This window comes from Cyprinodon variegatus, unplaced genomic scaffold, assembly GCF_000732505.1.
Source record: "Cyprinodon variegatus isolate N-32 unplaced genomic scaffold, C_variegatus-1.0 Scaffold83, whole genome shotgun sequence".
Classification (NCBI taxonomy): Eukaryota; Metazoa; Chordata; class Actinopteri; order Cyprinodontiformes; family Cyprinodontidae; genus Cyprinodon; species Cyprinodon variegatus.
Genome location: NW_015150536.1, coordinates 642,042 through 669,543, shown reverse-complemented (window position 1 = coordinate 669,543; position 27,502 = coordinate 642,042). Strand labels below are relative to the sequence as shown.

The 27,502-nt window shown below is 42.8% G+C and overlaps 1 protein-coding gene across 2 annotated transcripts; it reads right to left on the bottom strand.

Moving 5' to 3' along the window:
- Positions 1-953: 953 nt before the first annotated feature.
- On the bottom strand, positions 954-27,502 carry ptch2 (patched 2). 2 transcript variants are annotated; one of them, XM_015373228.1, is made up of 23 exons: positions 27,356-27,502; positions 26,144-26,336; positions 17,823-18,012; positions 17,665-17,734; positions 17,487-17,578; positions 15,396-15,504; positions 15,112-15,198; positions 14,903-15,024; positions 13,677-13,824; positions 12,799-12,930; positions 12,540-12,695; positions 12,153-12,245; positions 11,935-12,060; positions 10,779-11,166; positions 10,163-10,684; positions 9,046-9,188; positions 8,777-8,957; positions 8,415-8,695; positions 6,836-6,973; positions 6,308-6,450; positions 3,452-3,860; positions 2,777-3,350; positions 954-2,668 (listed from the first exon to the last, which is right to left on the bottom strand). In XM_015373228.1, exons 1-23 carry the CDS (start codon positions 27,500-27,502, stop codon positions 2,634-2,636), a joined length of 4,479 nt encoding a protein of 1,492 aa, XP_015228714.1. In that variant the 3' UTR covers positions 954-2,633. The 2 variants fall into 2 exon arrangements, with proteins under 2 accessions (XP_015228714.1, XP_015228715.1); XM_015373229.1 differs by lacking the exons at positions 26,144-26,336; positions 27,356-27,502 and adding an exon at positions 24,555-25,119.

Here is a 27,502-nt window from a genome sequence, read left to right as displayed (position 1 = left end):
AATACGATGCCAGAGCTGCTATGCCTCATAACATTTAAACTGGCACTTTCTCAGGAGCTGTTCTAAACATGTATATCATTTTTATCCTACAGAAATATTGAGCTATTTCTAAATGTGGATAGGTTTTATCCTGCATGCAGCTGAGGGATCTCTGAAAAAAAAGAGGAATTTTCTAAATAAACCGGCATATGCTGTGTTTATGTACGTGCATTGAAGATAGAGATTTAATTACACTCCTAAAGGCAGTTGGTAGCACTGGGTGTTTTGTAGGGTCATTTAAGTAAAGGGGGATGAAGAAAAAATTGTTGAATTAGTTATGCAAAACTTGTCATTCACATAAAGTCCAAATTAAAACTGAACATTTGTAATCCTAGTTGTAAAATGACAAATGAGAAAACATTCAGTGGATATGGGTTAATTTCCAATGCACTACATGATATATAAAGCTTACACATGGAAACATATCCGGCTGAATAAAAAAGCTGTGCTGATTGTTGAGGTTACGAGAATTAAAAGCCAAGAAGTTAATTTTTAAGTCATAAATATCAACAAGCTGACTTTAAACCTTTTCTTTTGTGTCCTTAAACAATGCACCTTGATAACAGGTAGGGTCAGCTGAATAAGTACATTTAACCAGCAAACACTGAGCGTTTGAACAGCTTGAGATAACAGCACTGACCTATGGCGTCTTTTCAGAATCAGAAAAGAGAACAGAGAAGAGAAGAAAAAGGGGGCAAACACCACAAGAAAACACTTTTTCATTCAATTTATTTTTGTTAGTTTAATTTCTATAGCAGGTGAGGGAATATAAACTGTCACATATGGGTTCTCTTGAGCATAGTTTTCAGAAATCACAGTGTTTCAGACGTGGACAAGGACATCTTAAAAGAAATAACAATGAAGAAGAAAGGGCCAGGAGGAAACCCAAAAACGCGGTGTCTTTTTTTTTTTTCTTCACCTTCTCCTTCATGTTCCTCCATTTGCCTCCTTTGTTCCACACACACAAACACACACACACCCTCATACATACACACTAACACATGCACTCCTACGCACCAATGTGTTGTTCCCCTCCCCAATCCCCAAAAAAGCAAAAAAAACAAAATAACCTCAGGAACAAATAGATATATTTATATATAATATATATTTACTCTTTAAAAATAGAACTTCAGTCTAGATACTAAAATCTGTACAAACTACAAAAATAAAAATTTTAATATAAATAATTTATATGGCATGACATTAACATCTTTCTTGAAATAAACTAAAAACCAATGCAGGACACCCCCCCTCCCCCACCTGTATCTGACGCTGTCTGCTCAAACTGAAAAAGGGCGCTTTGCCTGCTTCTGTTTCGTGATTCCCAACTACAGTAGCAAACTGACTCATCTTTCATACAAAAGGCAAGAAAAACGGAATAAGCTGCCATTTAAAACATGACAAAACCCCCACCAAAAGATCTGCATGTTTATCCCTGCAGTATAACCTGGCAGTGATGAGACCAATACTGAACGATGAAGCTTTATCTCTGTTTTAGCAAAAAAAAAAACAACAACAACAAAGCTATTAGAAAGCGAGTCAAAGCGAGTTGGAGGCACCGAAGTTTGACTGAACTGCTTGAGTCACAGTGACAGGACACTGAGACAACTTTAAAACGGGGGAACTAATCAAATAGAATAACTCCCTTTGCATTTTAAAATTCCCTTTTTGATATATAAACCGTAAGTTGAACAACACTTTGACGTAAAAGTGACTAAAACACCCGCCCCCGCCCCATATATGAGCTTACAAAACTGCTGAAGAAATAAACATAAATTATCAGAGCTCCTTCAAGTAAATTAAAACTGCAGAGGATGTTGAGGATGCAAACATGAGTAAGGAGTGTTTGCTTTCCATAATTAAAAGCAAAGTTTAGCACCTAAAAGGAAAACTTAATACTGACCATTAACTGCTGGGGTAGTGAGAAGGTGGGGGGGTGGGGTGGGCAACACACTGAAGGCACAACGGTTACTGTTGCTTGGAAAAGAGTATCTGCTGTGCAAGTTTCTGCAACTTGCATTGACAGACTGTGTATGACAAAGGATTTATAGTGTAATACTGTGGAAGAAAAGGGGGTGGGGCAGGGGGACTGCACTTTTTAAGGCAAATTGCCTAAAAAATAAAATAGGAAGTGTAGCAGCAAAAAAAAACGAAAAGAAAAAAAACATAATAACACAAATAGAAATAAAACACTGACCATGTATGTTCAATACTCTAATACCTTAATAGAATCTCACTTTTCTGTGAAAACATATAGAACATTTCTTATTCTATACACAGTGGGACAGAAAACAAATCCACAACCCCACATGGAAATAATCTTTTACATCTGACATAAGAGTATACCCAAGTTACACCGTACTCTTTTAAATAGCTTCCCTCTTTTTTTTAGTATTAAAATATATATACTCATAGATTTATATAACTCTTAAAACAAGTAATTTTCTTTCATGTCCTTAAAGTGAATCCTCTCGTCTTCTTTTCTTTTTTGAACGTGAAGCCTATGTACAAATGAGAGTTCGAGACACAGTAAGGAGGTCAAGGTGCTCTGGGATCCAGAGACTTGAAGTGAGAGTGCCACTGTGAGTGGATCTTTAGCAGTCTTTGGATGCCTGGATCCGAAGCCCACCTGCAGAACAGAGAAACAAGAAAGGGTTTAGAAAAGAAAGTTATCAGTTCTATCTTTAGAAGTTGGTAAAAAAAAAAAAATCATTATCATCAGAGAAACTTGACTCACCTTGTGACTTGCCTTGTTGATATTCTGTCTGGACCTGTGTTGCCTCCAAGTCTTGGAGCTCTAGAGAGTCTCTATTGCATGAAGAATATTTTGTTTTGTCACTAGGAGTCCTATTAGCAGCTTCAAAACAGTCTGACTCGCTGTCCATGTCAAAACCTTCATGCATGTATCCTTGATAGGCAGCCCCCGGTAAGGTCGGGTGCACAGCCACTGTGACAGAGGCTGTGGCTGTGACCATGGTGACGGGGCCCCCAGTAAGGCCTTGTTGTATTGGCAGTGAAGAGTTGCCATGACCGTAATTCGGCCCTTTAGTCCTATTTGGCTGAGGCCCTCTGCTGTTCTGCAGCCTGGGGCCACTTTGACAAGTCCTCCCAGGAAAATGAGCTTTGTCGCTGGGTAAGCATGAAGCTGACTGAGCCTGCAGTCTCTGGAGGTCACCCTGCTGCTCCCGTCTGTTTCCATCCCAGCAGGTCCCCTGGTTACCAGGAGGTGGAGGTGGCTGCAGATTGTGGGTGGATTCACACAATGGTTGAACCCTCCCACCTGCTGCGTTTTCTCTAAACGGCTTCAGCACCTACAGCAAAACAGCATTTAGAAGTTACTCATAGGTACAAACACAAGTTAATGGAGAGTTATACATAGATCTTTGCAGACCTGTGTCCTTGCAATGCTTACCGTAAGTTTGGGGAAGCTTGGGTTCTTGCTGGCTTCCACCAGTATATGAGATGTTGCAGGCGGAGCTGCCATGTGCGAAGTTTGGTAAGAGCTCCTGTCACAGTACTTGTAATCCTCCTCCGCCCCAATCCCAGATGTCGTTGTCAATTCGGAATAATATTCCGAGTCAGACGAGTCAGAAAACGCCTGCTGCCGAGACGAGCGCGGAGGGTTATGGGCTGTGAGGTAGCCATGGTGAGCCATTGGAGGAGGCAGCGGGGGCTCAGGGGAAGGTGTTGGCAGGCAGCTGGCATTGTCGACCGGGGTGACCTCAGCTGGAGGGCCCATCATGGAGAGGAGGACTGGGAGGAGGACTAAGCCATTCAGCATCCCCAAAACAGTCAGAATGGCGAGGACGGCAAAAAAATACCTGCAAGATGGAAGGATAGGAGCATTTGTTAAAATGACAAGACAACTCCAGCTTGAATCAACAGCACACCAGGGAAAAAAACTACCTGGTCGTGGTTAGACAAAATGCTTTTTTGCTGTTTAAACATATCTTTTATATCTTACAACTGATAGCAGATACCATTTGTTATGTCCTTGTATTTCAAAATAGTAAAACTGCATCTGCTTCTGCTTAATATACATCCTGGTAGATCAAGGTAGAAAAAATGCTTTGAATTGTGTTTCTTCTAATACTGTTTACTTCACATAATCTGCCTACCAAAATTAGCATTAGGATGCAAAAAAACTTCAGGAAAAAAAAGTATATAATAAAAAAAGTTCCTGAAAAAAAGAACATATTTATTATATGTGACCAGAAACTTTGTTTATTTGTTCATGTGGTTTATGCACACCTAACCCTGGGTTAAATAGATCTCTGATTCCTTCCTCCTCCTTGTGTTTACATCAACCAGATCACATTTAGTTTCTGAACTCTGGTACCATACAAACTAATCCAAACACTTTATTTCCATTTTTCTTTATACATTCAAATCAAAACATATACTTGAGGAGGAAAAGCAGGAAAAGAAGGCTGGGAAAATCAATGTTTCTGTTTCAAAGCAGACTGGGAGAGAGAGAGAGAGACGGGAGGGTTAATCTGGATCCCCACTCAGCTTAAACATGCTTTGATGCATCTTGTGCTGCTGCTGCACAACTTTTCTCACTCTGTTTTTATTTTTTTTGCTTCCCCCACTGTATGCATGTTGGTTTTGCGCATGTGTGCGTGCATCTCGACGGAGCTCTGGGGAGGCCAGGGGTGGAGGCATGCCACAAGAAAGAGTTCCCCCGAGCAAATTAGAGAGGACTCCACTTAAACACTAACAGAAAATGCAAAGGAATAGAGACAGTGAGATGCTTTAAGTCTGCTGGGCCAGACTTTAAGAGGTGAAAGAAATAAAGAGGAGGGGAAATAATCAAGTTGGGATGAGGAGAACAAGAAAGAAAAGACACTTCTTCCCAATTGCTTCAAATTATTACTTTTCGGGAATAGTAAAAAGAAGCTGGAAGTCAAACACAACTTAAACTTAAAGCATAATCCTAACAGACGGCTTAATTCTGAAGCAGGCTGGTGTTATTTTCACATTCTCATAATGGTATTCTTTATGTGCAACTTCCTTATTTACTGACAGACAAAAAGAGAATACTCTAGAACCCCCATCAGTTTCTTACTGTCAGGAATTTAGTGGTTTACAAAAACTCTAATCTTTTCCAGTTGTGGTCAAGTTTGAAGAGTTTCTGCATGTAGACTATGGAGGTATATGTTTCTCTTTGTTAAAAAGAGAGTTGTGAGAGGAGTTGAATCGTACATGTTTGTTTATTTAATACGTTTCAAGGCCAGAAGATGTTTAGAGCAGCGTGTTTATGCTAGCCTGCTCAGGCTCACCCCATTTGTCTAACTGAAACTGCAGCTAAACAAGACCTCCAACAGAGCCTCTGGCCTCTTTGACCCCGCCCCTCCTTTCCATCTACAAACAAACCTCTAGTTCTCTTCTACTTTTTAAAGTTGATTCCATGAACATCATTGGAGTTCTCCACCTTTGTGAAGGTTCACTTTACTATCTTCCACCCGACCATAAGAACCACATATCCGTGCAAGTCAGCCACCCTACCAAGGTTTCTCCTCCACCCACTCCCTGCCTCCCCTTCTGCTTCTGTATGAGTTTCTTCAGCAAAACTGTGCTTTTTTATGTCATGGAGGCCTGTTGCAGTATGTGAGCTCAAGGTTGTGGTTTCGGGTTTGGGCTGAGACCACGTTCTGCTGAAAAACATGGAGCTATTCGCCTTTTTTTTTTTCCACTTCGCCCATGAAGTGCTAGGAAAAAAAAACAAAAAAAAAAACTAACCCATTACAACGCACATGCACAGGATTTACGCTTTACTCGGAGCGCACGCACATCCACTCAGAAGGAAAACGGAGACAGGAGGGAACGAGCTCTGTTGGTGGGCTGCACACCGGCTGACCAGTTCAAATTTAGCTCCACTTTTTATTATGGCATCCGACATGGAAGGAAAGAATGCCAAATGGATGATAGGAATTTTTACAGATTCCCTGAGTGTGTGTTTGAGAGAGAGAGGCAGGGAGAGACACCACCCGTTGGGCAGCAGAAAGCTTCCATGTTTACAAGCAGCTGCTACACACACCACTGATGTTTTCCCCATTTGTTGCATTCTAAGATGGAGTGTGTGTGTGTGTGATCCTGGAGTGGCAGAACCAGCTGTGTAGTAGTCACTGTCTGCACACGTGTGCGTTTGTGTGTGCAGAAATAGAAGAATACGACTTCCACCTGCATCAAGCCAAACAAGGTTTCCCTTCGCACCCAAATTAGAGGTAAAAAAAACAACAACAAAAAAACACCACACATGTCTCACCTCATGATGAAGTCAAACTCTGATCCTGCCAGCATGAGAACACCCAACAGCGTGGAGATTGCGCCATCCACAACCGGGGCGAACATGTGTTCCAGGGCCACTGCTGACCGCTTGTTCCTGTTGCCAATCGCTGTCAGGAAGCCCTGTGGCAAAACGGGAAAGGTGGAGAAAAAGGAATGAATTAGAGATCTTTCCGATCAGAAAAAAAACCCCGAACGTGTTTGTGGTAAAACTCTGCAGGCTGCAGAACTGCTGGAATTGCTGCACTTCACTACAAGGCAGCTCACAGCGCAGGTCTGCCAGCGTGAAGGAGGAAGCCAAAATAAATCTTTAATCACAAACATTTCACCTTCATTACTTTCCATTTAACAAATAAAACTACAGGAGTCTCCTCTTTGAACTGATTTGGGCTCGCTAAAAACAAACTAGAATCCCTGGTTTTGTACTATTTCTTTCATCTTTCTTGCAGGTTTGAAGCGAAGTGTTAGCTGGTAATCTATGAGTTGGGGTTGTAGCCTGCAGACTTACCAAAGCGATGTGGACGGTAAACTCCACTCCGATGCCCACCGATGCGATCAGGATGACCACAGGAATGGCACTGAGCTTGATGCCAATCAGGCCCATGATGCCAAACAACTCCACGGTCATCATGGCCAAGATAAACACCTGGAACACACACAAACATAATGAAATGTTACAACTCTGTCAGGGAAAAAAACATAACATTTACCCATAGTTTTAAAAAATCAGACCTGAAAGAGGTCTTTATCAGAGAGTGATTTTGTCATTTAGTGACTAAATCGATCTTTTTTTCCACGCTGTGACCCTGCACTCGGGAATTTAATCACATAGTCAGATTTCCAACCCTCAGCTTAGCAAGGTCCAATTTTTTTCTTTTATGTTTCCTTCTCTCCTTCTGTTCTGAGAAAGCCTGAATGTTTAACAATACCTATGACAATATCAAGCAGTGTTTGCATATAAAAAAAACACACACAAGATAAAAACATTAAAAGGAGACGTTTACAGAAGAATTGGATAATGAATGACATTGGGCCATTTAGAAATTACACTGCTCTGATTCAATCAAATTCAATTCAGTTTATTTAAATAAAGCCAACTCACAACACATGTCATCTCAAGACACTTTACATAGAAAATTCAACCAGATCATACAGTCAAATCGAGTCAGTTTTCAATCTAAGGAAAACCAGCTAATTGCATCGACTCACACCAAGCATGCCTGTAGCAACAGTGGAAAGGAAAACCCGCTATAACAAGAAGAAACCTCCAGGCTCGGCATTGAGCAGCCATCTGCCGATGCTGATCGGTGATTGGAAATAATAAAAATCTTACTTTTCACAAACAAATTGAATACACCACAACACCACCTTAGTTCTTACTTCAGGATGAAGACTTTAAGATATCTACTTTCAACGTAAAACTAAGTAGGATGTCAGGAATTTGAATCCTGATGCTAAATTCAAGAGTAGGGGAATTGCCACCAGCAGCCCCAAACTGCTCTTATTTGCTGCCTCTTTATCGCTGATAAAGCACTGTTTAAATACAACATGCAGACATTTACTCAGCCGTTATCCCACAGAGAACATCAACATATGTGGGTTTGTTTTATATGTGTGCATATATTGGTGATTGTTCATGAACACTGAAGCTAATAGTCTGTGGAGTCTGATACTTTCTATCTTAGTCTCATGAACGCATTCTGATGGATGACTTGTGCAGGCAAAGGTTGCAAGTGGGTCGATCTGTTCTCTCTCTATGTCTTCCCTTCGTCTTTTGACAAAAACAGCAAGGGAGCTGGAAGAACAGGCCTCAGGATGGCACTGGGTGTTTTGACTGTTTAGCATTTCCTTTTTTCTATAGCTGCGTAAACCTATGCAAGAATGACAAAGTCTCTGTGTGTGAGAGCAGCCTTCTACAGAGAAAAACAAGGGCCCCGAGACGGGGTTTGTGAGCTATGCTGAGAGGAGAGAAAAGAAAGAAAAATGAGGATTGTAAGGAGGAAATGCTAATGATCTTGAGGAGAGGAAATGGAAAATACAAAATAGATGAGGAACGGAAAGATGAGGCAAATAGAGAGGTAACTTACAATGATGCCAGCCGTCCAGGGGTTGAGCAGGAGAATGGCGCAGACCAGGAAGGTACAGGCCAGCACAACACTGATTGACAGCAGGAACCAGTGACGGAGGCCGATGTACTGCTCCCAGAACAGGAAAGGGTATCCGTTAGGGTAGTTCAGCACGCCCTTGCGGCTGAACTCGTCGCAGATTGCACGCACACTTTCGATGGCCTCTACGAAATCGCTTGCCTGGCGAAGGCCATTCAGATAGAAAGGAAACTGAGCAAACTCCAGGGGCTCTGCTGATGGAACTGAATGATCAGAGGAAATAAAAGTCTTAGTTTTTCTGTATGCCAAGTGCAAAAGAAAGTGTTTAAGATTGAACCACTTACTGCGCAGATTTTCTCCTGTGGTGTCGTACTTGTCATGAATCCACTCTCTGGGGTGAGGGTAGAAGTTGGCCTGAGATGCAGCATAGCCCAAAGGATCATTACTGACCCACACCGTCAGGTAAATGTAAAACACCTCCGGGGGAATCAAACCCTCATCATCCACTAGTCGGCGAGAGGTTAGCTAAAAATGAACAAATCAGAGCAATTAGTTTTCCTCGAACCACAGGCTAAAGCACAAGAGAAATATCTGGTTATCTGGTTGAAGATACCTGGCTGTGGTTGAAAGGTTCCTTCTTGGAGCCTGTCTGGATGAGCAGTTTGTATGCCAGGGCTCCGTCTTCTGTGCCGTTCCTATAGCTATCAGCAGTAATCCGGCCTGCCTGCCAGTCAGCGTCAAAAGCATCTTGGAGGCCTGTGTGTGAGATAATAAAGATAAAGAATTATTGTGGATATTACCTGGCAGTGCCTTGATTCCTACAGCAATACTAAAGGGAAAGTTTCTCCAGATGTCTGTTCATATGAGGTGACGTTCAAAATGTGAAATATCATGTTTCCTCCTTTTTTTCACTCCCACAGTTGGTCCTGGTTGACCTGTTAACTATTACTTCCTCTCAACTGGGCCTTTGACACATTATAACCTAAGGACATCCAAACACACATGAAAAGATAACCCATGACCTCAACCGATCGAATACGCCACCCTTGAGTCCAGGTGGAGGGGAGGAGGGGGGAGTATAGCATGTCTGAACTTTCACTCACCCTTTTTTACATTCTCTACCCTACACCCACCGCAGGCTGGCTTTAGCAAAATACAAACTTAAGACGTTGCAGAGTAAGAATAATTCAAGATTACATATTTTTACCATTAATGAGGTGTGTAAAAATGTACAGAGAGGGATATAAAAGAAATGTTTTTCAAAATAAATTTTTTTTTTTTTTTTTATACTAATTAAGCAAATGTCTATGGTTAATTCTGGGTGTGAAGGAACAGAAAAGACTGAGACTTGAGTGCATTCTAGCAGCGATAATAACCAGGCTCATTGTAGATTCAAGATGCTAAATTATGTCTTTGTTTTGCTTTGAAGTATTAAAAGCCTATTTCATACTAATTTCTTTCTCTTCCCTGTGACGTGAAATAAAGACCCCCCACAGAAACACTTGAAATATACATCTGCATCGTGTTCCTAAATCCTAGTGATTTCTGGGAAATCAGAATTGGTAAGATTTGAATTGGCAGCTGGTCGAATCTTTGCAAAATCTTGTTAGAGAAAAAGTTAGCGTTTCTAGAATAAATCGTGCTGCAGAAAAAACAAAATGTTTGTTTAAAGAATTCCAAAGAAGGTTGGAAATGTTTATTCAGATGCCAATGTCGTCTGATGTTTTTACCTTTTAGCCAGTCCTGGAAGTAGTGCAGCCACATACGGGGCAGCTTGTTGTTTTCGTCTCGGACCACGTATCTGACAGAGTTGAAGGCGTTGTGCAGCTGAATCAGCAGCCTCTGAGATCTGGCATAGTCGAAGCCATCCATGGTCACCAGGTACATGTTGTAGAAGGAGAAGTACTTAAACTGCGCATCGATGAAGTCATACTCCTTGGTGTCGCGGGGCACGATGTCAGTCAGATAGAGGCCGTCGTGCACCATGGTAGTTCCATATAGACTGAGACTCAGAAGCCCAAGGAAGAGGACCACAACTGCAACTTTGCTCTTGGGCTTTAGGAGGAGCGGGGCATACTTTTCCCGGGCGAAGATAGAAAGGTTCCAGTGGAGGAAGGGGAATGGGACACACTTTTTCCCTGATTTGGAATCTTCCACCTGGGCTAGGAGGTCCCGCGTTGAGCTTGAGGTCGGGGTGAAGAGCTGGGAGCCGTAGGGGTCTGGCACAGATGTGGTTGGAGAAGGTGAGACACCTGGGAGGAAGAATAAAGAAAGCGAGTGTTATTTATTTATTTATTTTTAATAAAATAAAACCAAAGATTTCCTGTATGATATTTCCAGATGTACCTTGAGTCTGTGTGGTTGGGCAAACAATGATGGAGGGAGTGCTTGTTGAGATTTGAGAAGTCGGTGGCAGAATTGTGACAATATGCTGGCCAGCCGAGTCGCACTGTGTAAACGCCTGCACGGTGGTGGTGATCTGGGTGCTGGTGGTGATCGTTGGACCAGCGGCGTACTGGTGTGCATGCGACACCCCCGCCCCGGGCACGTGAGACTGCTCGCCGCTTTCTGACAGCTCATTTGGCGAGAGGTGAATGACGCGATCGGCGCAGGGGCTGTATAGGCAGCAGAGGATGTCCAAGCGCTTGTCCTCACGCCGGTGGAGGTCCAAGCTGAGAATGGCAGGGAAGATGAGCAGCACCATGGCGAAATTAAACACCACCACAATGGCCGCCTGGGGATAGAGGAAGGTGCAGGGAGAAAAAGAAGAAAAACAAAGTGAGAAGAGTGCAAAATAACAGATGTATAAGCACAGCTGGGGAAAGTCAAAACCTTTTACTTTTTTTTTTTTTCTTTTTTGCAGATCTGAGAGCAGAGCCCAACAAGGAAAAAAAATCCCAGCTTCAAACCAACAGGCAACGAGGAGGGTAAAAAGACAGAGCAACGAGAGAAAGAATGATTTGAAAGACATGAAAAAAAAATTACATATATGTTGCAAGTCTGAGCAAAACCATCAGCCGTCACCAGTGCTTCCACCACCACCACCCCCCACTCAGCTCAGACCCTGGAGCTGACATTCTATTATGTGGTTTCCAGTGTGAGCACATCTATGCGTGTCTGTTTATCTGTGCGCTTGTGTGTTTCAGACCACCCACAGTTAGTCACAGATCAGAGAAAACCGCTTTGACGGGCCAGTGATATACTGATCCACTACTCCCTCCTCTCTCTGTCTGCTTCTTTAAGTCTGTCCACTGCTCCCTATGCTCTGAATATTTTACGTTATACACACATGCAAAGACATGCAGCCACAGATATCCAGGCCCTCTAGGTGAAGGGGCCAATAAAACCAGGAACAAAAGGTTTCCTTGCCGTGAAGAAGTGTCACCTCTTTTGAGTTTTCTCTTTTCAATTGCAAAGGAGCTTTGGGCTTCACGGAGCGCGATTGTGCGCTTACCGCATTAACGTCCCTGCGCATCCGTGTGAGGGTGGAATTAAAACATACCTGCAGAGAGAATGCTCGCAACGCTGGGATGGGCACCAGGGCAGCCATGAAGAATGCAATCATGTTGTTTATGGAAGTTAGAGCCACGCTGGTGCCGGTGCGACGCAAGCAGTCTCCTGTCTTCTCCTTCAGGCCCAAAAACAAAAACACAGATGAGTCAGAAAAGGAAAGAGAGAAGCACCTAAAAAAAAGAGGAGTATTTAGATATTTTAAAGTACCTTAAACGGGATATTACTTCCTGTCTCTGTGAAGGAGTGAGCCAACAGAAACATGTCATCCACACCAATCCCTAGTGCGAGGAAGGGAAGCACCTGGGATGGGAAACACATCAGTGGAGGCAAAGGGTCAGAATGAGCATTTGAAGTGACTTAACATCACATTCTGGCCATTAAATCAAAGGTATAGCCCCCCGCACATGCTTCTAAGATCAAATTGTCCTCTAAACTGGTGTTTTTTTCCCGCTTCTCAGCAGTTATGCAGGGCTGACAAAAAATAGCATAAAACTTTAGTGTTTTGCAACTCCTCAAATCACTTTGTTTCATTATTTATCATCTTATAAGCATTAAAGTCAAGCACCCAAACTGAATGATCCGTCTGCGTCGTACCTGTGTGGTTGCAGCATTGAAAGAGAGGCCGATGAGAGAGCAGAGACCCAGTCCAGCGGCTACTGACAGAGCTACCAGAAGCACCCCTGCCAGTCCAACAGCCCCCTGCGACTTGGCACAGTCCCACCTCAGCATCGTCACACAGGCGTAGGCCAACTAAGGAGAAAAGATGGAGGGTTAAAACAAAGACAAAACTTCTTGCTTACACTCTTAAATGATGAAAAAGAAAACACATCTTAATATTTCATCAGGTAATCACCATGAGCAAGTATCCTCCAGCCACCCTGATAACACTGACGTCAGAAAAGGACTTCATGATGTCATTGAGGGTTGTTGTGGAGAAGGCATGGATGGACTGACTGGAGTTATCAGGAATACTCTGGTGGACCACCTGGAGGGAAACAACCAGTTGTCAAAACACGTTTTTCCAATGCAAGTTAGGAAACTCTGAGAGGACCCATCTATCTTTTGCGAAGTGCGTCTAAAAATGAGCACAAATGTGTTTTTACATGTGGCAGCATGTGTGTGTCCACACATGAGTATGACAACTGAGGAGTAATGAGCACAGATGCCAAAGGTTATAAGGTCAAAGGTGAAAAGAATGGAGTTCCACGGTTCAGCCAGCCGCTCTCTGCGGCTCTCCGCAATGCATTTAAACCCTAGCTTTCTGAGAATCTACCTGTGAACATGAAGTCATCATCGGCTATGTCAAACAGATTTGCTCCTGTTATTTAATGCGTCGAAGGGGGAGGTCTTGAGTCTCTGTCATCCCCCCCAAACCTCTGCCCCCTTCCCCCAAATCCTCGGAGGTGGGTGTCAGCTATCACAGCAACAGCTTGTTCCTATAACTAGGGCTCTGACAGAGAGAGATGATTGCCCTACCACACACACACACACACACACACACACACACACACACACACACACACACACACACACACACACACACACACACACACACACACACACAGTGCCCTGTTCTGCCCTGTAGTTCACTCTAAAGGGAGCTGAGGACTCATGGAATTTCAATACTGCAGTTGGAGAGAGTGTTTATGGAAAACAAAGCTACACAGGAGACAAAAAAATGCTCTAATGCTTTAAAGTTAGTAGAAGAGGTATGGCATAAGATGTTCAAACCTCCACAAACTTCCTCTGCCAGGACTCGAGGATGGCGGTGGCCTTATCCTCATTCCAGTTGATGTCGTGGATCAGGTAGTCATCTTTGAAGTGTTCGTAGAGCTGCTTTGGACTCATCAACAGGAACATGGTTTGGAGAGCCTCAGCACTGCAAAGCACACAAACTATGAGTTTTCTGGGCATTGAGCTTCATCTCTTCATAACCACAGAATATTAGAGCTAAATACAAATGAGGCTGTTTTTACCATTGAGGTAAATCAATTCATGTTCATTTCCCTTCTCAACATAAAGACTGCTCCTCAGTCTTCTGACATTTGTTTACCTATATCCCTACAGCTCTTATATATAGCTGCTAATTAGTAAGCCACATTTGGTTGTGTGAAGGTTCCAACCCTTAAAGCTATGTCTGATTTTGGAGTAAGATAGGAACTAGTTCTTGAGCTGTTCCTCCGGTGTGTTGCCAAGCCAGCTAATAAAAAGACCAACTCCCTGTTGGTCCAACCAATAACTTTTTAGTTAATTTGCACAAAAAAGCCAACTGCCCTCATCATTTTCTAACAGGGTTTTGGGTAATAAGTAGGGAAAAAATAGAAAAAAAGAGAAACTGACACTTTTAAGATACAAATTATTAGCAAGCACTGAGAGGAAAAGCACAAATGGCTAGCCATTAGCCCCCTGTTGATGCTTAAGTAAGCATCTGCGTCAAAGTTTCAGTATCCGATGTCTGATCCAAAAAACAGAGCTTATTTTTTCAACATTAAATACATATTCCTTAAAAAAACAGCTTTACTATAATAGGAAGCACCGCTTAGAGAATAGTAAACATATCAATACATTTTAGTTTTTTTAATCCATTTATGAAGAGTGGAAATTATTTTTATAATTGCTGCAAGAAATGGGCTTAACAAAAACATTTGTTTAAAGGAATGAAACATTTAGAAGTAAAATAAGACATTACACTAATGTTTTATACTTGCTTTGGGCCCAACTAATAAAAGGACTTGGGTCAGCACCAGGCAGTATGTTTTTCTCCTTGTTCTTTACTTCATTCATTGAAAGGAAGTATAGTAGGCCACAAGGCTGTTATTTGGTTGTCAATCATCATAAAGTAACCCAGAGTTTATTGAAGAACTTGATTTGTTTTGCTATGAGGCAATCCGGTACTGGTGTGCAAAGAGCATATAGGTTCAACTTCGATCTGCTGTGCTATTTTTTTTTCCACACACCTTAGTAGAGTTTCCTGGCTGCTTTTGACCCGCCCTCCAAGGATGAGCTCCTCCTGCCAGTGCATGAACTTCTGGCTGAAGCCGTGGCATCCACCCTGGAGACGCTCAGCAATGTCCAGACTCTGGTAAGGCAGAAAATGATAGCGTTTAGAAAAGTGATGTCCCATTATTGGATCCCTACAGATGAACCTTTTTGAGTATGAACACACTTCTTCCTGTTCTTTATTGGGAGCAGTTGTAGGGCAGTCGGGGTCTGACGGGTCAAGGCATGGCCTATCCATATAGGCATGTCCCACCTGAAGACAAAGAAAAGGTGTTATCAAAGTTTCTATGTTCTATGTTTGTGGACGTTGATGGCAGTTTAGATGCAGATTTTGTGGGGTTATTACAACATAATAAGATTGGGCAGCATCTGAAGAGATTTCTCCCCAAGTGGTGAGCCACATGTAAAAAATGATTCGCTTGTTTTTGAGTGAATATTTAATTCTCCTACCTGGGCCTTGTCCAGCATCTCTTTAAAACCTTCTAGGGATGTGTACTGGCCCAGTTCTTCCATCAGTTTGACAGGATCAAGATTCATCCACTGGATATCCTGCATGCCTCTGCAAAGCAAAACCATACTTTTATTGGTCAACACTTGAAACCAGGATAGTCATAAAATCTTAACTTTTAGGAAGAAACTCTAAACTATCTGATCTCCTGTCTGCTGGTTTAGTCGCTAATCTTTATTACGGACAGGAAAAGGCCTAATCTGCTCTCTGCTTTTCCTCAGCTGCACGGGGGCCACGCATGAGGCGAGCTACAGATACAGGATAAAATAGCGTTTATTATCCTGTTTCACGCTGCCACAATGCCCGAAAAAAAAAAAGGCACGGTGGCTGCCTGCTCACTTTCATTCTTCAGTGCCCTGCACCAAGTCATAACGATTACCTCTGCCTCCCAAACATCTTGATAAGCAGGGGAAGGGATGGAGAGGAAAAATAGATTCAGGGAAGAGCAAAGAGACAGAACAAGTCATATTATTTGCGTAATGTGATATAATCATGTTTGCAAATTTTTATTGAAAGCATAAATAACAATTTCTAAACATTTTATTTCCTGTTTCTGGTCCAATTCATAGAACTATTCAGATTTTTTTGGGAGGATCTTTTGTTGATTGATTAATTTTCCGACATTGTTCCGTCATTTGAAATGATAAAGAGAAATTAAACGATTCACAAATGAATCCTAAAGAGGAGTCCACTCCTATCCTCTCATACCAGACTCCTATTTTTCTACTCGTTGCAAAGACACTCCTTTATCGGCTAGTTCTTCCTTGACTAAACCAAACCTGAACCCTTTTGTTTTTCTTAAAGATTGCTGCTTTCTTGGTTCCCTATACATTTTTTTCCTCTATTTTCCCTTTTTTGTACGCTCTTCTGAATTTATCTCTCCCAGATTTGTTCTTAATGTTAACTCAAGAAAAGCATCGTCATCCACAACCATTTCCTGTTTCTTCATATCTGCACAAAACGCAAGTAATAAACATTTAATAAACAACAACAGATGTCACAAACACTGTGTGGATTACAGGAATGCTTGGATGATGTGTGAATCATCAAAGACCCTACTTCTCCCACTCTTGTGCGATCACACGAGCCAACTGGGAGATGCTAAGGATGGGAAACTTTGTGTTTGTTTCTGTACGCGCTGGCTTGTCGTGCAACAATGCACCGTCAGCTCAGAGGGATCCATAAACAAAATATTTCTTTGCGTAGAAACATCTGCTATAATCTAAACAATCTTTTTCTAAAGTACGCACTCAATTGAAATATCACTCCTGACGACTAAAAGAGAAAAAGAGAAGGACCCTTTCATCGACTCTATTTCTCTAGAGAACTTTGTTCCACAAAAAAAGAGAAAGGGGTCTGAAAAAAAAAAGCTTGAATCTGCGAATACGCCCAGACTCCACTTTTAACTGTCTTGTAGCCTCTCTCCGTCCTTCTCGGGGGACTTGAGGTTTGAATACTGCCCATTTTATTTGTTGGACAACTTGGGAGCTGGGAGCCCAGGGCATTACCATGAGAATGCCGAGTGTTAGCCATGAGCTGACAAAGCCACCCTCCACCACCGCCACCCCATCTCCCTCCTCCTCTGGGGCCCCAGCACTGATGGACACTCACTCGTAAACTGAAAGAATGCTTACCATTGTCTGACCCAAAGGGCTCCCCTGCCACCGCCACCACCACCACTGCGACCGCCTCCCCGCCCTCCGCACTACTAACCCACCACCCAGTTGCCGCTGCGGCCATCTCCTCTCCCTGTTTTCGCTGCATCCCTCCCTAAACTTTCTCTCTTTGAATTTCTCTGGCAGAAAACCCCTATCCCTGTCGTCCTTCTCCAGTCACTCTGGACCCTAAAAGAACTCTATTAGCGTTCACCGCTGTCAGTCACAGCAGCCCCTGACAGACCGCTCCCTAAGCTTAACTGTATGTCTCCATCCTGCAGGTTGTGGACCTCTTGTTGGTTCAGATGAAACCCAAAGGTCTATTATAATGGTTGCAAAAAAGAGTAAGATATGTGTTGGGTTGGGTCAGAAACTCACGGTAAATATGCAGATCCTCCTTGTAGTTTAGCCCCTTCCCAGAAACAGTCCAACGGGGTGATTATCATACATGGGAACAGCTTGTCAATCATCTGGGACATAAGGAGAAGAAAACAATCAAAACCCCATATATCATGAGAAACGTTTGCTTGAAGGAATAAACTTACTGTGAACTTACCCTTTCAATCATGACATGTTCTATAATAGGAACACCTGATTTGTAGCATATTTTGTTGAGATCCCAGGATCTACAAAAGAACCAAAATAAGGAATGTTGAGTTTACCTTTTGATTTTGTTATGAATGCACAGAAACGTGTGGAAACCCCTTTACTCACTTTCCAAATAGCGACACCTGCACCTTGCTGGCGGACAATGCGGCCTCCATGTGAACTAGCAAAGCCTCCTGCGTTAAAATGTTAGTGCCCTCTTCTTTGGGGGTCTGGATGAGCATCTGTGAGGTAAACACTGACTCCTCTCCCTGCTTCTCCCTGGTGTACCGAAGCTCTGTGCTCACCCGACTGCCAGCTAGAAAGCATGGAAAGAAAGAGGAAAATCTGTAGATATTCTTCACAGAGATTAAAAAGCACAAATTTGCAGCCCATTAAAGTTTTTCGTGCCACACGCACACATACACTTTCACGAGAACACCCACACACATGCATATATCCGTATTGACCAACGCCCTTGGCCTTCACCAGTGTTGGTTTTGAAGGCACTTCACTAGAGGGAGCGTCTGGCCAAGAAAAATGACTAATACGGCTTCTCATTGGTTCCTTCTGCGAAACAGATGTGCCCTGTTAGTTAGTAAAACCATGCCTCTGATGCCCCAAAAAACCTTCTACTGTAGCTCTCGTAGCAGCAGATAGGGTCTCAAACACCCTGAACTAGAGCAAAAGTATTTTTTTATGGAAACTTTGTGAGCTTTTCTTGTATGATTCAACAGTGCTTGCATGAAACACAATCCTACATAGAGAGAAGACCAAAAGATCACGAGAAGATGAAAAAAGTTAAACATGTTTAAGGAAAAAAAATAGGTTATGATGAGCAAAAAATAGTCAGAAAGAGTAGAGAATGAAGACAGAAAGAAGAAATGTGAGGCTATGCTATGCTGTGCGGTAGACCCCCAGCCCCCTAATTACAGGAGGTTGCCCTGAAAAGAGTTTGCCAGCCGGGGGGATCTGTGCCTGTGCCAAGTGGACATGAAACATGCCGCGCTGGATCACAGAGAGCCTGTCTGCCCCTCTTGCTGTCGCACTACATGACAACCCCGGAGAGAGAAAGACAAGAGGGGAGGCAGGGGAGTGAGGAAAAAGGGGAAGAGGAGGCGAAGAGCTATCTCCATCCGAAATCTAAATTTTTTCATTCTTTTATTTACTTCCACTATGCCTTACTCAATTACAGCTTTGCCCTGTTTTCAAGCATCTATATCCTCTCACCTTTTAACCCATACTGATTTGCTTTATCTTTCCATTTTGTCAAGTTTTTGTCCTCTTTCCCTCCTGTTCCCTGCACCTCCCCCAAGAGGAGAGCAGGCTCCTATAATTGATGGGGAGAAAAGAAAGAAAAAAAAAAAAAACAACAAACCATGCAGCCTACACCGCTAAAGTGTGAGATCAGGTTAGGATTTCCCGGCCTTGGAGGGACAAGTCCAGTATTTCTAGGCTTAACTTTCAAGGCTTTAATCGTAACCATGAACATCCCATCAACTTTTTGATAATCTCTTGCTTGGATTAAGACAGATTTTCCTAAAATTGGACAAATGCAACTTTTAACCACTTTTTAAATCAATGTATTTATACAAATTGTCCATTATCCCTTTGTTTTTCACATTCTCATGTATCTATATTAGAAAGATTTATCCCACTCTACCATTTCCTTCAACCCCATTTCCATCTCCAGACAACATCCCGGTCAAAAAAATGGCTGATACAAAATGGAAAGGATTGCGGACCTCTCTATGACATCTGTTAAAACCTTTTTTGACATTTCGTATATTAACCTCTGCAACACAGTGTTTTGATCCCAACAGGAACTGGGTGGCTTGGAGAGACTCTGGCTCTGTAATTATAGGCCTCCTGAAGTAAATTATAGCTATTTGTGTCTCGTTCCTCCCATCTGGACCACCCAGGCAGTCGATCTTCTCCCCTGCTATCCTTCTCGCCTCACTCCTCAGCCCCAGGTCCGGCCTCATAACACCCAATCTCTGCAAAGTGTCACACTGACCCTCATAGTTGCTGCTTAAATCAGCTAGGCTCTTCTTTTTTTTCTTCTCTTTTTTGTTACCTTTCCTCGTTTCTCTCATACCCCCCTTTCCCTCTTTCTGAAGTTCTCGGTCTCCTTCTCACTCTTTCTCACTCTACCCCCTACTCCCCCTCTCCACTCAGCCTCTGTTTCTAACAACCTTAAAGAGACAGTTCCCAGAAATGTTCCCACCCTGGGAAGAAAGCTCTTTCGAGTGTGGAAACACGTGAGAAGATGCAAGATGCAAAGAAACAAGACTTTATTTAACAGGAAAATAAAATAAGGATTAAAAACACATCTTTAGGTCAGCAGTTTTTTTAAAGAGCCTTATAAATATGAGGCAAGCATGTTGAGAGAACAATGAACTTGTTTACCAGTTTCACTGCAAAAGACGCTTTTAGAGCAATTGATGCATTCATTATGAGCCTCAGCAAGGTTTCATGGCCTTCTGTTGGCAAATAGTGTTTTAGTACAGATGCCTTCACATAACTCAGACATTTCCTCTCCACTTGACCCTTCGTCCTAAAGGCAACACACCAAGAAATCCCTAAATCAGTGTGGCTGATCACACCTGAGGGGATGCCAACTCCACCTTTATACACTGCTGATTCTGCTTTCCTGTAGACATCTTAAAGGGCTTGTCCCAGTTACATATCCTGTCAGATCAGACTGGGCCACCTTCAAACTTCAGTGTGGTAGATTAGATGGATTAGGGGGCCCCTGAAAGGCCCCACGCTGCTAGGGAGGAAGATCCAAAATGAAGAAGGCTTAAAGAGACATATAGGCTTTCATTTGATATGTTGTTGCTGTTTTTGCCTCATTTATTAAACGTGTCAATCAGATATTGAGTTTCTCTTTGATTTGAAGTAAAACATTTGAGAGTAAACCAGTTTTGACCAACATAAAATTATCTTTTGTGTTCTAATAAAGTTAGAAATGGATTTCTTTGAACTTGAATACAGCATTCCTACACTCATTTGTCATATCTGTCCTACCAGAATCCAGACCGCGCATCTTGGAACACCAATGTACCATGGCATTCCCCCACCCAGGGCGCCTCCCAGCAGATGGGCTATTCCGCCATACAATCCTTCTGTACGGCTTCGCACTGAATGCAGACCTTTTGTCATGCAACCCTTCAATTTCTTTCAAATGTTTCCCAACAAACAGCAGAATGAAAAAGGTCCCTTTTCCCTCAAATGGACCAAAACTTTCCCAGCCCCGTAAAACAATGCCGGAACCGGCAGTGGGAGGTTGAGTCCTGGGGGGGTGAGAAAGAGGAGCGAGGGTGCTGCTGTCTTACCTATAGAAATACACTGTATCAGTTCTTGAGTCATTAAGGATACTGTTACCTTAGATGAGAAGCATATATAGTGCATTGAACTGAGAAAACAACATCTCTCATTTCTGCTTTTTGTAATTTCTCTGCTCCGCTTTTCACACCTGCCCTGCAGAAACTGTATCAACAGCCAAAACAACAGAAAAATCAGTTTCACTTACATTCTATTCAGATGTGCCAGTGGTGCTAGCCAGCACACATAAATTTCCATCACGGCTGGCATTAAGGCACTTGCCATTTCCATATGTATAGGCTTGCCTCTGCTAATTATGCTAATCATGGGCAGTGTTGGCCACAGTGAAAAATAGTCACATTAGACACTCCACTGACCGCTAATACTGCTTAATGTGTGGTTGAAACATACATTCATCCCAGCCTGAAAAGCAAAATTTTTCCACGTTGCTGGTCTCATTCAGATGAGAAATGAATTTATTGAGCCCAAGGAAGATTTCTTTTTTTTCCTCTCCTTCCAAAGTACCAAGAAAATGTCCAGTCTCTGTCTCTGTGGCCCTCGCCCTCTTTACTTCTAATACTTTAGTTGTGTAAAGACAGACGCAAATGGTGCAAACTCCAAGGTGACTGGTGTTGCTTTATACTGTGCAGACCAGAGACAAAGGGTTCTCTTCAGCAATAGGAAAAGGGGCGCCACACTATACTGATTGAGGTTTTATTATCCTGCATTCTTAGAAGATTGCTTTGAGTGTTGCCAAGACTTGACCGTCCAATGTCAAGTTTTAAGATTTCACCAAAACATTAGAAACGGCATAACAGTTTTGAAGCAGCGTAATTTATCGACTTTTGCAGGATCCAAGTTGATTGCAGACTAAATGTTGTAAGACCAGTAATATTGCATTGTTGCAATTGACTTTGAGGATGGAACCTGAATCTAGATTCTAGTGGCAGGGATGCTAACACACTTGGACGGTGCTGGGGATTTTATGTGGATAGAAACAAAGGAGTGAGAAAAGTTTAAATGAATCCTACCTAATATTGTGAACATTTCACTAGCTAATGGATGTCATCAATTTTGTTGGGGTTTTTTTCAGCTTGAGAAAATGGTTGTGGAAAAATAAAGGCAGGTGAACATGTGTCTGTCATCTGCATATGTATATATTTCAGTTCAGAGTGTGTTTATTTGTTAGGGGGTGGTCCTGGTCGGTCTGTTGAAGCGTGTGTGCATGTGTGTTAGTGTTGGTGGATTGAGGCGGGGGTGTTGCTGAGAAAGAGAGTGGAATGAGGTAGTGTTGAATTGAAAGATGGAAGGAAGGGGGTGAAGTAAACATTTAGAAGTGACCCAGGTTGACTCTGGTCTTGTTTGTTCTCTCTACCAGTGAGGTCTTGGGCCCTGAACGCTGGGAGTTTATTTATCTAGCTGGGGCACCTCTGCGCACTATTCACCTCCAATAATGCCTCATAGAGCTCCCTTTCTCTGTCTGAACTGGGCCGCTGTGTGTACTCCAATGAATTATAGCATTTACCTGCCGCACGGCCCTGAGGTTTGTTTAGAGAAACAGCTCCAAACTCCCAAAAATGCCCATGTGTGCATTCAGTCATTTGCGTAAACTCAGAAGTTTCTCACTAAACCAACCCTTTCTTTTGATTGTATTCAATCTAGTTCTTGATCTCCTCATATCCCCTCTAATTTCAGATCTAGCTAAAACAACCCTTTGGTCCCTGTGCATTCACATCCCTTTGGACTGTGCATGGTCTTTACCTCCCCCTCTTTCCACGCTGACTTTTTATGGGACATGTGGTGCGGCTGCAGGGCCCTGTCTCGCTGCATTCATATTTGGACAGCTTGAGTCTGTGTATATGTCTGTCATGCCTCACTCGAATCCCGCCAAGAAAGATGAGTTTAGTTGATGTCAGAGTAAACACCGCCTATTTTACGTGCAACCCATTTCTTTTTTTTGTAACCCCCCCCCCCTTTTCCAAACAAGCTTTTGAAACAGGGCATTGGAAAATAAGAATAATAAGCGAAAAAAGCAAGTATCTAAACAAAGAAGAAAGCACCATATTCTGGTCAACCTTCAGGCAAAAGAAAGCAAACAATGTAGTGGGACTTTGTTGGGAAAGAAAGAAACGCAGGAGACATTCTCACACTTGATGTTTGCTTAACTGCGTCAGGAAAAAAAAAATGCTGCAAAAAAGAGTGGAAAAAGTGTGAGCAAGCCATAAACCTTCCGCCCTGCTCCTGCCCCAATCCTCCTATTGTCTCTACTCATCCCTGTCTTCTTCCTGCACCTCATTTTATGATCTTTCCTTTCTACTTGTGAACAATAAAGGCTGTTGACCAGGTCAGAGCATTAGCTCAAACCAACCAGCATAAAAGTGGTAGCTGAGTTCAAAGTTTAAACCTCGGATATACAACGTTCAAGGAGCCAGGGGTCAGCATCGGACAGTCATCGAATACCGCCATGTTGGGTTTTGTTTCAAATATATTAAAGGGCCAAAATCAGATACTATTTAGTGGATCTATGCTTTGATGCATCAATCCTTGACTTTCTTTTAATTTCAAAGTTAAAAAACACCAAATACCATGGTGACGATTTGTTTAAGTGTATTAGTAATTTGAAAAAATAAACCAGACTTGGTTGTTCAAGCAAAGAGAATCTGTCAGGAGAATTTCGACCTGGGCATCTTTGATCTAAGATGTTAAACAAGGTTTGATGGACTTTCTTCATAATGTTACAGCAAACTCAGACCTTGCCAGACAAAGGTCTTAATCCCTCTGTTAGACTAAACACCCTGATGCTGCAGCTTTTACATCTCAGCTACATAGGTGTGAGGCTGAAAATTGACCCTGCGAGCTACATGTCCACATTGCAGACACATGAGAATGCTGGAGTCAGAGCGCAACAACTGAAGCGACTAACATGAAGAAGATTTAAACTTTTTTTGGTTTCTGTCACATCCCTATGTCTACTCCTCCTTTGACTAATGCTGCTGTGCTTCACGGTTTGGTGACCTGTAGAAAGGAGGAAGCAGTTAAAAAAAGCCCCGGTGGCCTGACTTTACAGAGCAGGTAGAAATATAAACAGACGCAGTCGCAGACAAAACGAAGACAGGAGGACGTACAGACAGGAACATAGCCAGAAAACTGAGCAAAAAAGCTTCAAAGGTGGGAAGGAAGAGAAGTCTGCATGTGTGTAAAAATGTAATATTTAAAAAAAAATCAATGCATCTCTCACACATCCAGAGAGCTAACACTATTAGTGTTATTTCCTAACTAGTTTGAACAAATTAGGTACACTGTAAGAAAACATGGACTCTCCTTTCAGTTGCAACACAGCAAGCATCATTAAAATCCACTCAAAAGCACAGAACAATATTTTGAGTCCCTTCATTTGAAATCTGCAGTTTTATTTGTGAACATCTCACCCCCCCCTCTAAACCCCTTCATGTTTTCTGGCTTACATACAATAGAGCATGAGTGTGCGCTGCTCCATGTTTGTGTGTGTGTGGAAGAGAAACAGAGAGAACTAACCTCTCCTTGTTACCGAACCACTTTACTCTCCATTGAGGCCCTAGCAGCTTTGTCAATGGGCTATTGGTGGAAACAAGGCAGGCAGAAACTTTAGAAACATGGCCACAGCCTCTTAAAGGCACAGCGCTCCCTTTCAGCAGCGGTACCCCCCCTTCTCCTACTCCTATCCTGGTTCAGCTCTCTGAATCCTGCAGCAAAAACAACTGGCACACAAACATCTAAACATCTCCTTCAAGGGGGCAGCTCGGCCAATTAGCCACAGAGGTAATCCCAAAGATTTACAATAACCAAAGGAATGAAGAAACAGTGGCAGATCTTTCTATTATTGATGTTTTTCTCCCAAAAAATTGACACCTTTAGTCCACCATAATAATTTCACCTAATTTTAACAAAGAGTGTTTCTTTCAAAGTGTGCCCCAGAGGAGCTTATTCAAATTCCTGTGCAAGTCAAGCGTACGGGCCTCCCAACACTCTTCAGCCGACACCAAGCAGTGTGCAGGGGGACTCCTCAGACACCTCCGTGCCGGGCCCTGTGGGAGCAGCCTGTTCCTGTCCTCCAGCGACATGGTGGGCTAAAACCCTATAGAGTCTGTTTATATTCACCAACTGCTGTGGCGCTTTTAGAGCGTGCAAAACAGGTGGGTAAACTTCAGCTGCATTCACTTATATTTTTTTTCTTGCAAGGAGGAGAGAAGGAGGAGGGAGGAGAGAGGAGGAGAAGGGAGGGGGGTTCAGGGAGGTGGTGCCTGCTTGCCTCTTGTTGAATGGAATCCAAGAATAGTTAGGGACCACACAGGGAGCTGGAAAGGGGGGGTGGGGGTGTAAGGGTGGGGGGAGGGGTCACAGCCCTCAAAGATGGCTAACCATTCACACAGTCCCATCTGCTGCAGGGATCAGGCCCGGCACAGAAAGCCTGAGGGTTTAAAAGGAATTTGGCCAGTGTGAAAAACCAAATGAGGCAGACTTTGCCTCTGAAAAAACTGGCTTATATCTAAAAAAACTAAAGTTTAGAGATGGATAAAAATTAGAGGGTCAATGCCGAGGCTTTCATGCTATCTAAATGAAAGTATGTTACTGCATGACAGAGGAAGCAGAAAGCATTTTAAAAGCCAAAATGTCACAGTTCTGTATGCAGGGAAAGCTGTACCAATACACTTTGACAAGTGGTCAAATAAACAGTGGGTCTTATGGTATAAAACAATCTACAAAACAACTATACACGCTGGAGCACCCACAATACATATCTACAATATAAACCGGTAGAAATTTGTGAAAAATAAGCTTTCATTTTTCAAAAAACTTCAACTTTTGCTCCAACCTTTTCACAACTCCAACTACACACACTTGCAGCTCTGTCATCAAATCATTTCAGTATAAGGTTGACTCTATGTTCACAATTATTGCTCCAGCTGCTGTAATTGTCCTTAAAACTATAGTTAACGGAAGCATTGGATCTGTCATGCAGTTAAAGTCTAAAACAGCAGCTGTGGAACCTGAACCCAACAAATAAAAGCACATCCACCTCCGTTGCTCCTTAATGCAACTACATCCAGCACCCTCTCTAAAGCAGGAGATCTGTTGAAACTCACCTTCCACCCACAGCTGCTCGATGTTGGTTTCGATGGCTGCCACCCGGAGTCCCACAGACAGAGCCCCGAACACCAAGAGTCCGATAAAGAGGACCTTCCCGCAGTGCCTCTGGATGCGGCAGCCCAGAGAGAACAGGAAGGCCTGGAACCTCGCCCGGATCCACAGAGGAGCTTTCTGACCTACTGCCTTTCCCTGGAAGTCAGGCATGTTCAGAGGGGTTAAAAAAAGGGACATTATTATCAAGTAATATGCAGGCAAAATAAAACATCATACAATGAATGCATCTAAAAGCAGGATTTGACATGAAAACTTCATGCAGGATAATGATTTGTTTTTTAATCCATATAAAGCAGCTTTTGGTTGATTTTCAAGGTACATACTGACTTTTTGGATTAAAATAGCACTGTTTTAGAATTTATTTCATTAGCCTACATTATAAACTCTATCTGAATCTAACTGGCTACATATTACTAAACTGTAGAGATAGTTGTGTTTCTAAAATATAGAAAAGCACAGTAAAATACTGGTGTGTGAATATCAGAGAGCATTTCTTCCTTTTTTTATTCTTAAACGGGTATCTATGTGCCTGTGTGCAAACTGACAGAGCAGCAGTTTACAAATAGACTCCCAGCTCATCTTTTTTTATGCTTTTCAACACTTTATCCCCAACAGTTTAACTTAAATCAGGTTCAATCCGCCTCGGTGTGGGAGCCATTAGTTAAAAATGTCACTGCTGCTGCTGTTTGTTGCAGAGGGACATAGCTTTCTGGTGTTGTGGTTTCTCTCAGCGGTGCTGAAACACGTCCAAGCATCCGGGCGGTCCAGAGATGCTTTGTCAGATCAAACTCAATCAGTGAATTCCTCTACAGGACCCACCACATTTCCAAACAGACCCGGGGCCAGTGCGCTGCTCTCCGCTGGCGCGCACAGAGCCCAGGAAAGCACGAACTGCACGGCTGCAAAACACTGATTGGTCTGAGGGACAAGCATGAATGAAACTCTGCCTGTTCATTCAAACAACTCTTATCTCATTAGTGAAACACTAAAAAGCATTTTATTTGCTCCAATCCTGGGGTTCTGGTGGGATCATCACTGTGCTTCACGCACGTAATATCAAATCGCGCACAAAATGGAAACTAAATTACGCTTCATTCACATTTCCTGACTTGATTGAAAGAAAATCCAACATAGATTTTTAAAAAATGCATCACCTTTGAGATCTGTTTAAGTGCGAAAGCGGCGTGACAATAGCTGGGTCTGCGCTGCAGGTCTGGGTGCGCAGGCGGAGGGGAGCGCATATAACTTGGGGGTAAATCTCCAAAGACGCCGGACCCTGAGACCCCGCGATCCGAGGCCAT

Coding starts and splice junctions, on each gene's coding strand:
- ptch2 (XM_015373228.1), bottom strand. CDS start 27,502: ATGGCCTCGGATCGCGGGGTCTCAGGGTCCGGCGTCTTTGGAGATTTA. Junction 8,696..8,776: donor CACAGGAGAAAATCTGCGCA/GTAAGTGGTTCA, acceptor CTGATCATTCAG/TTCCATCAGCAGAGCCCCTG. Junction 3,351..3,451: donor CAAGCTTCCCCAAACTTACG/GTAAGCATTGCA, acceptor GTTTTGCTGTAG/GTGCTGAAGCCGTTTAGAGA.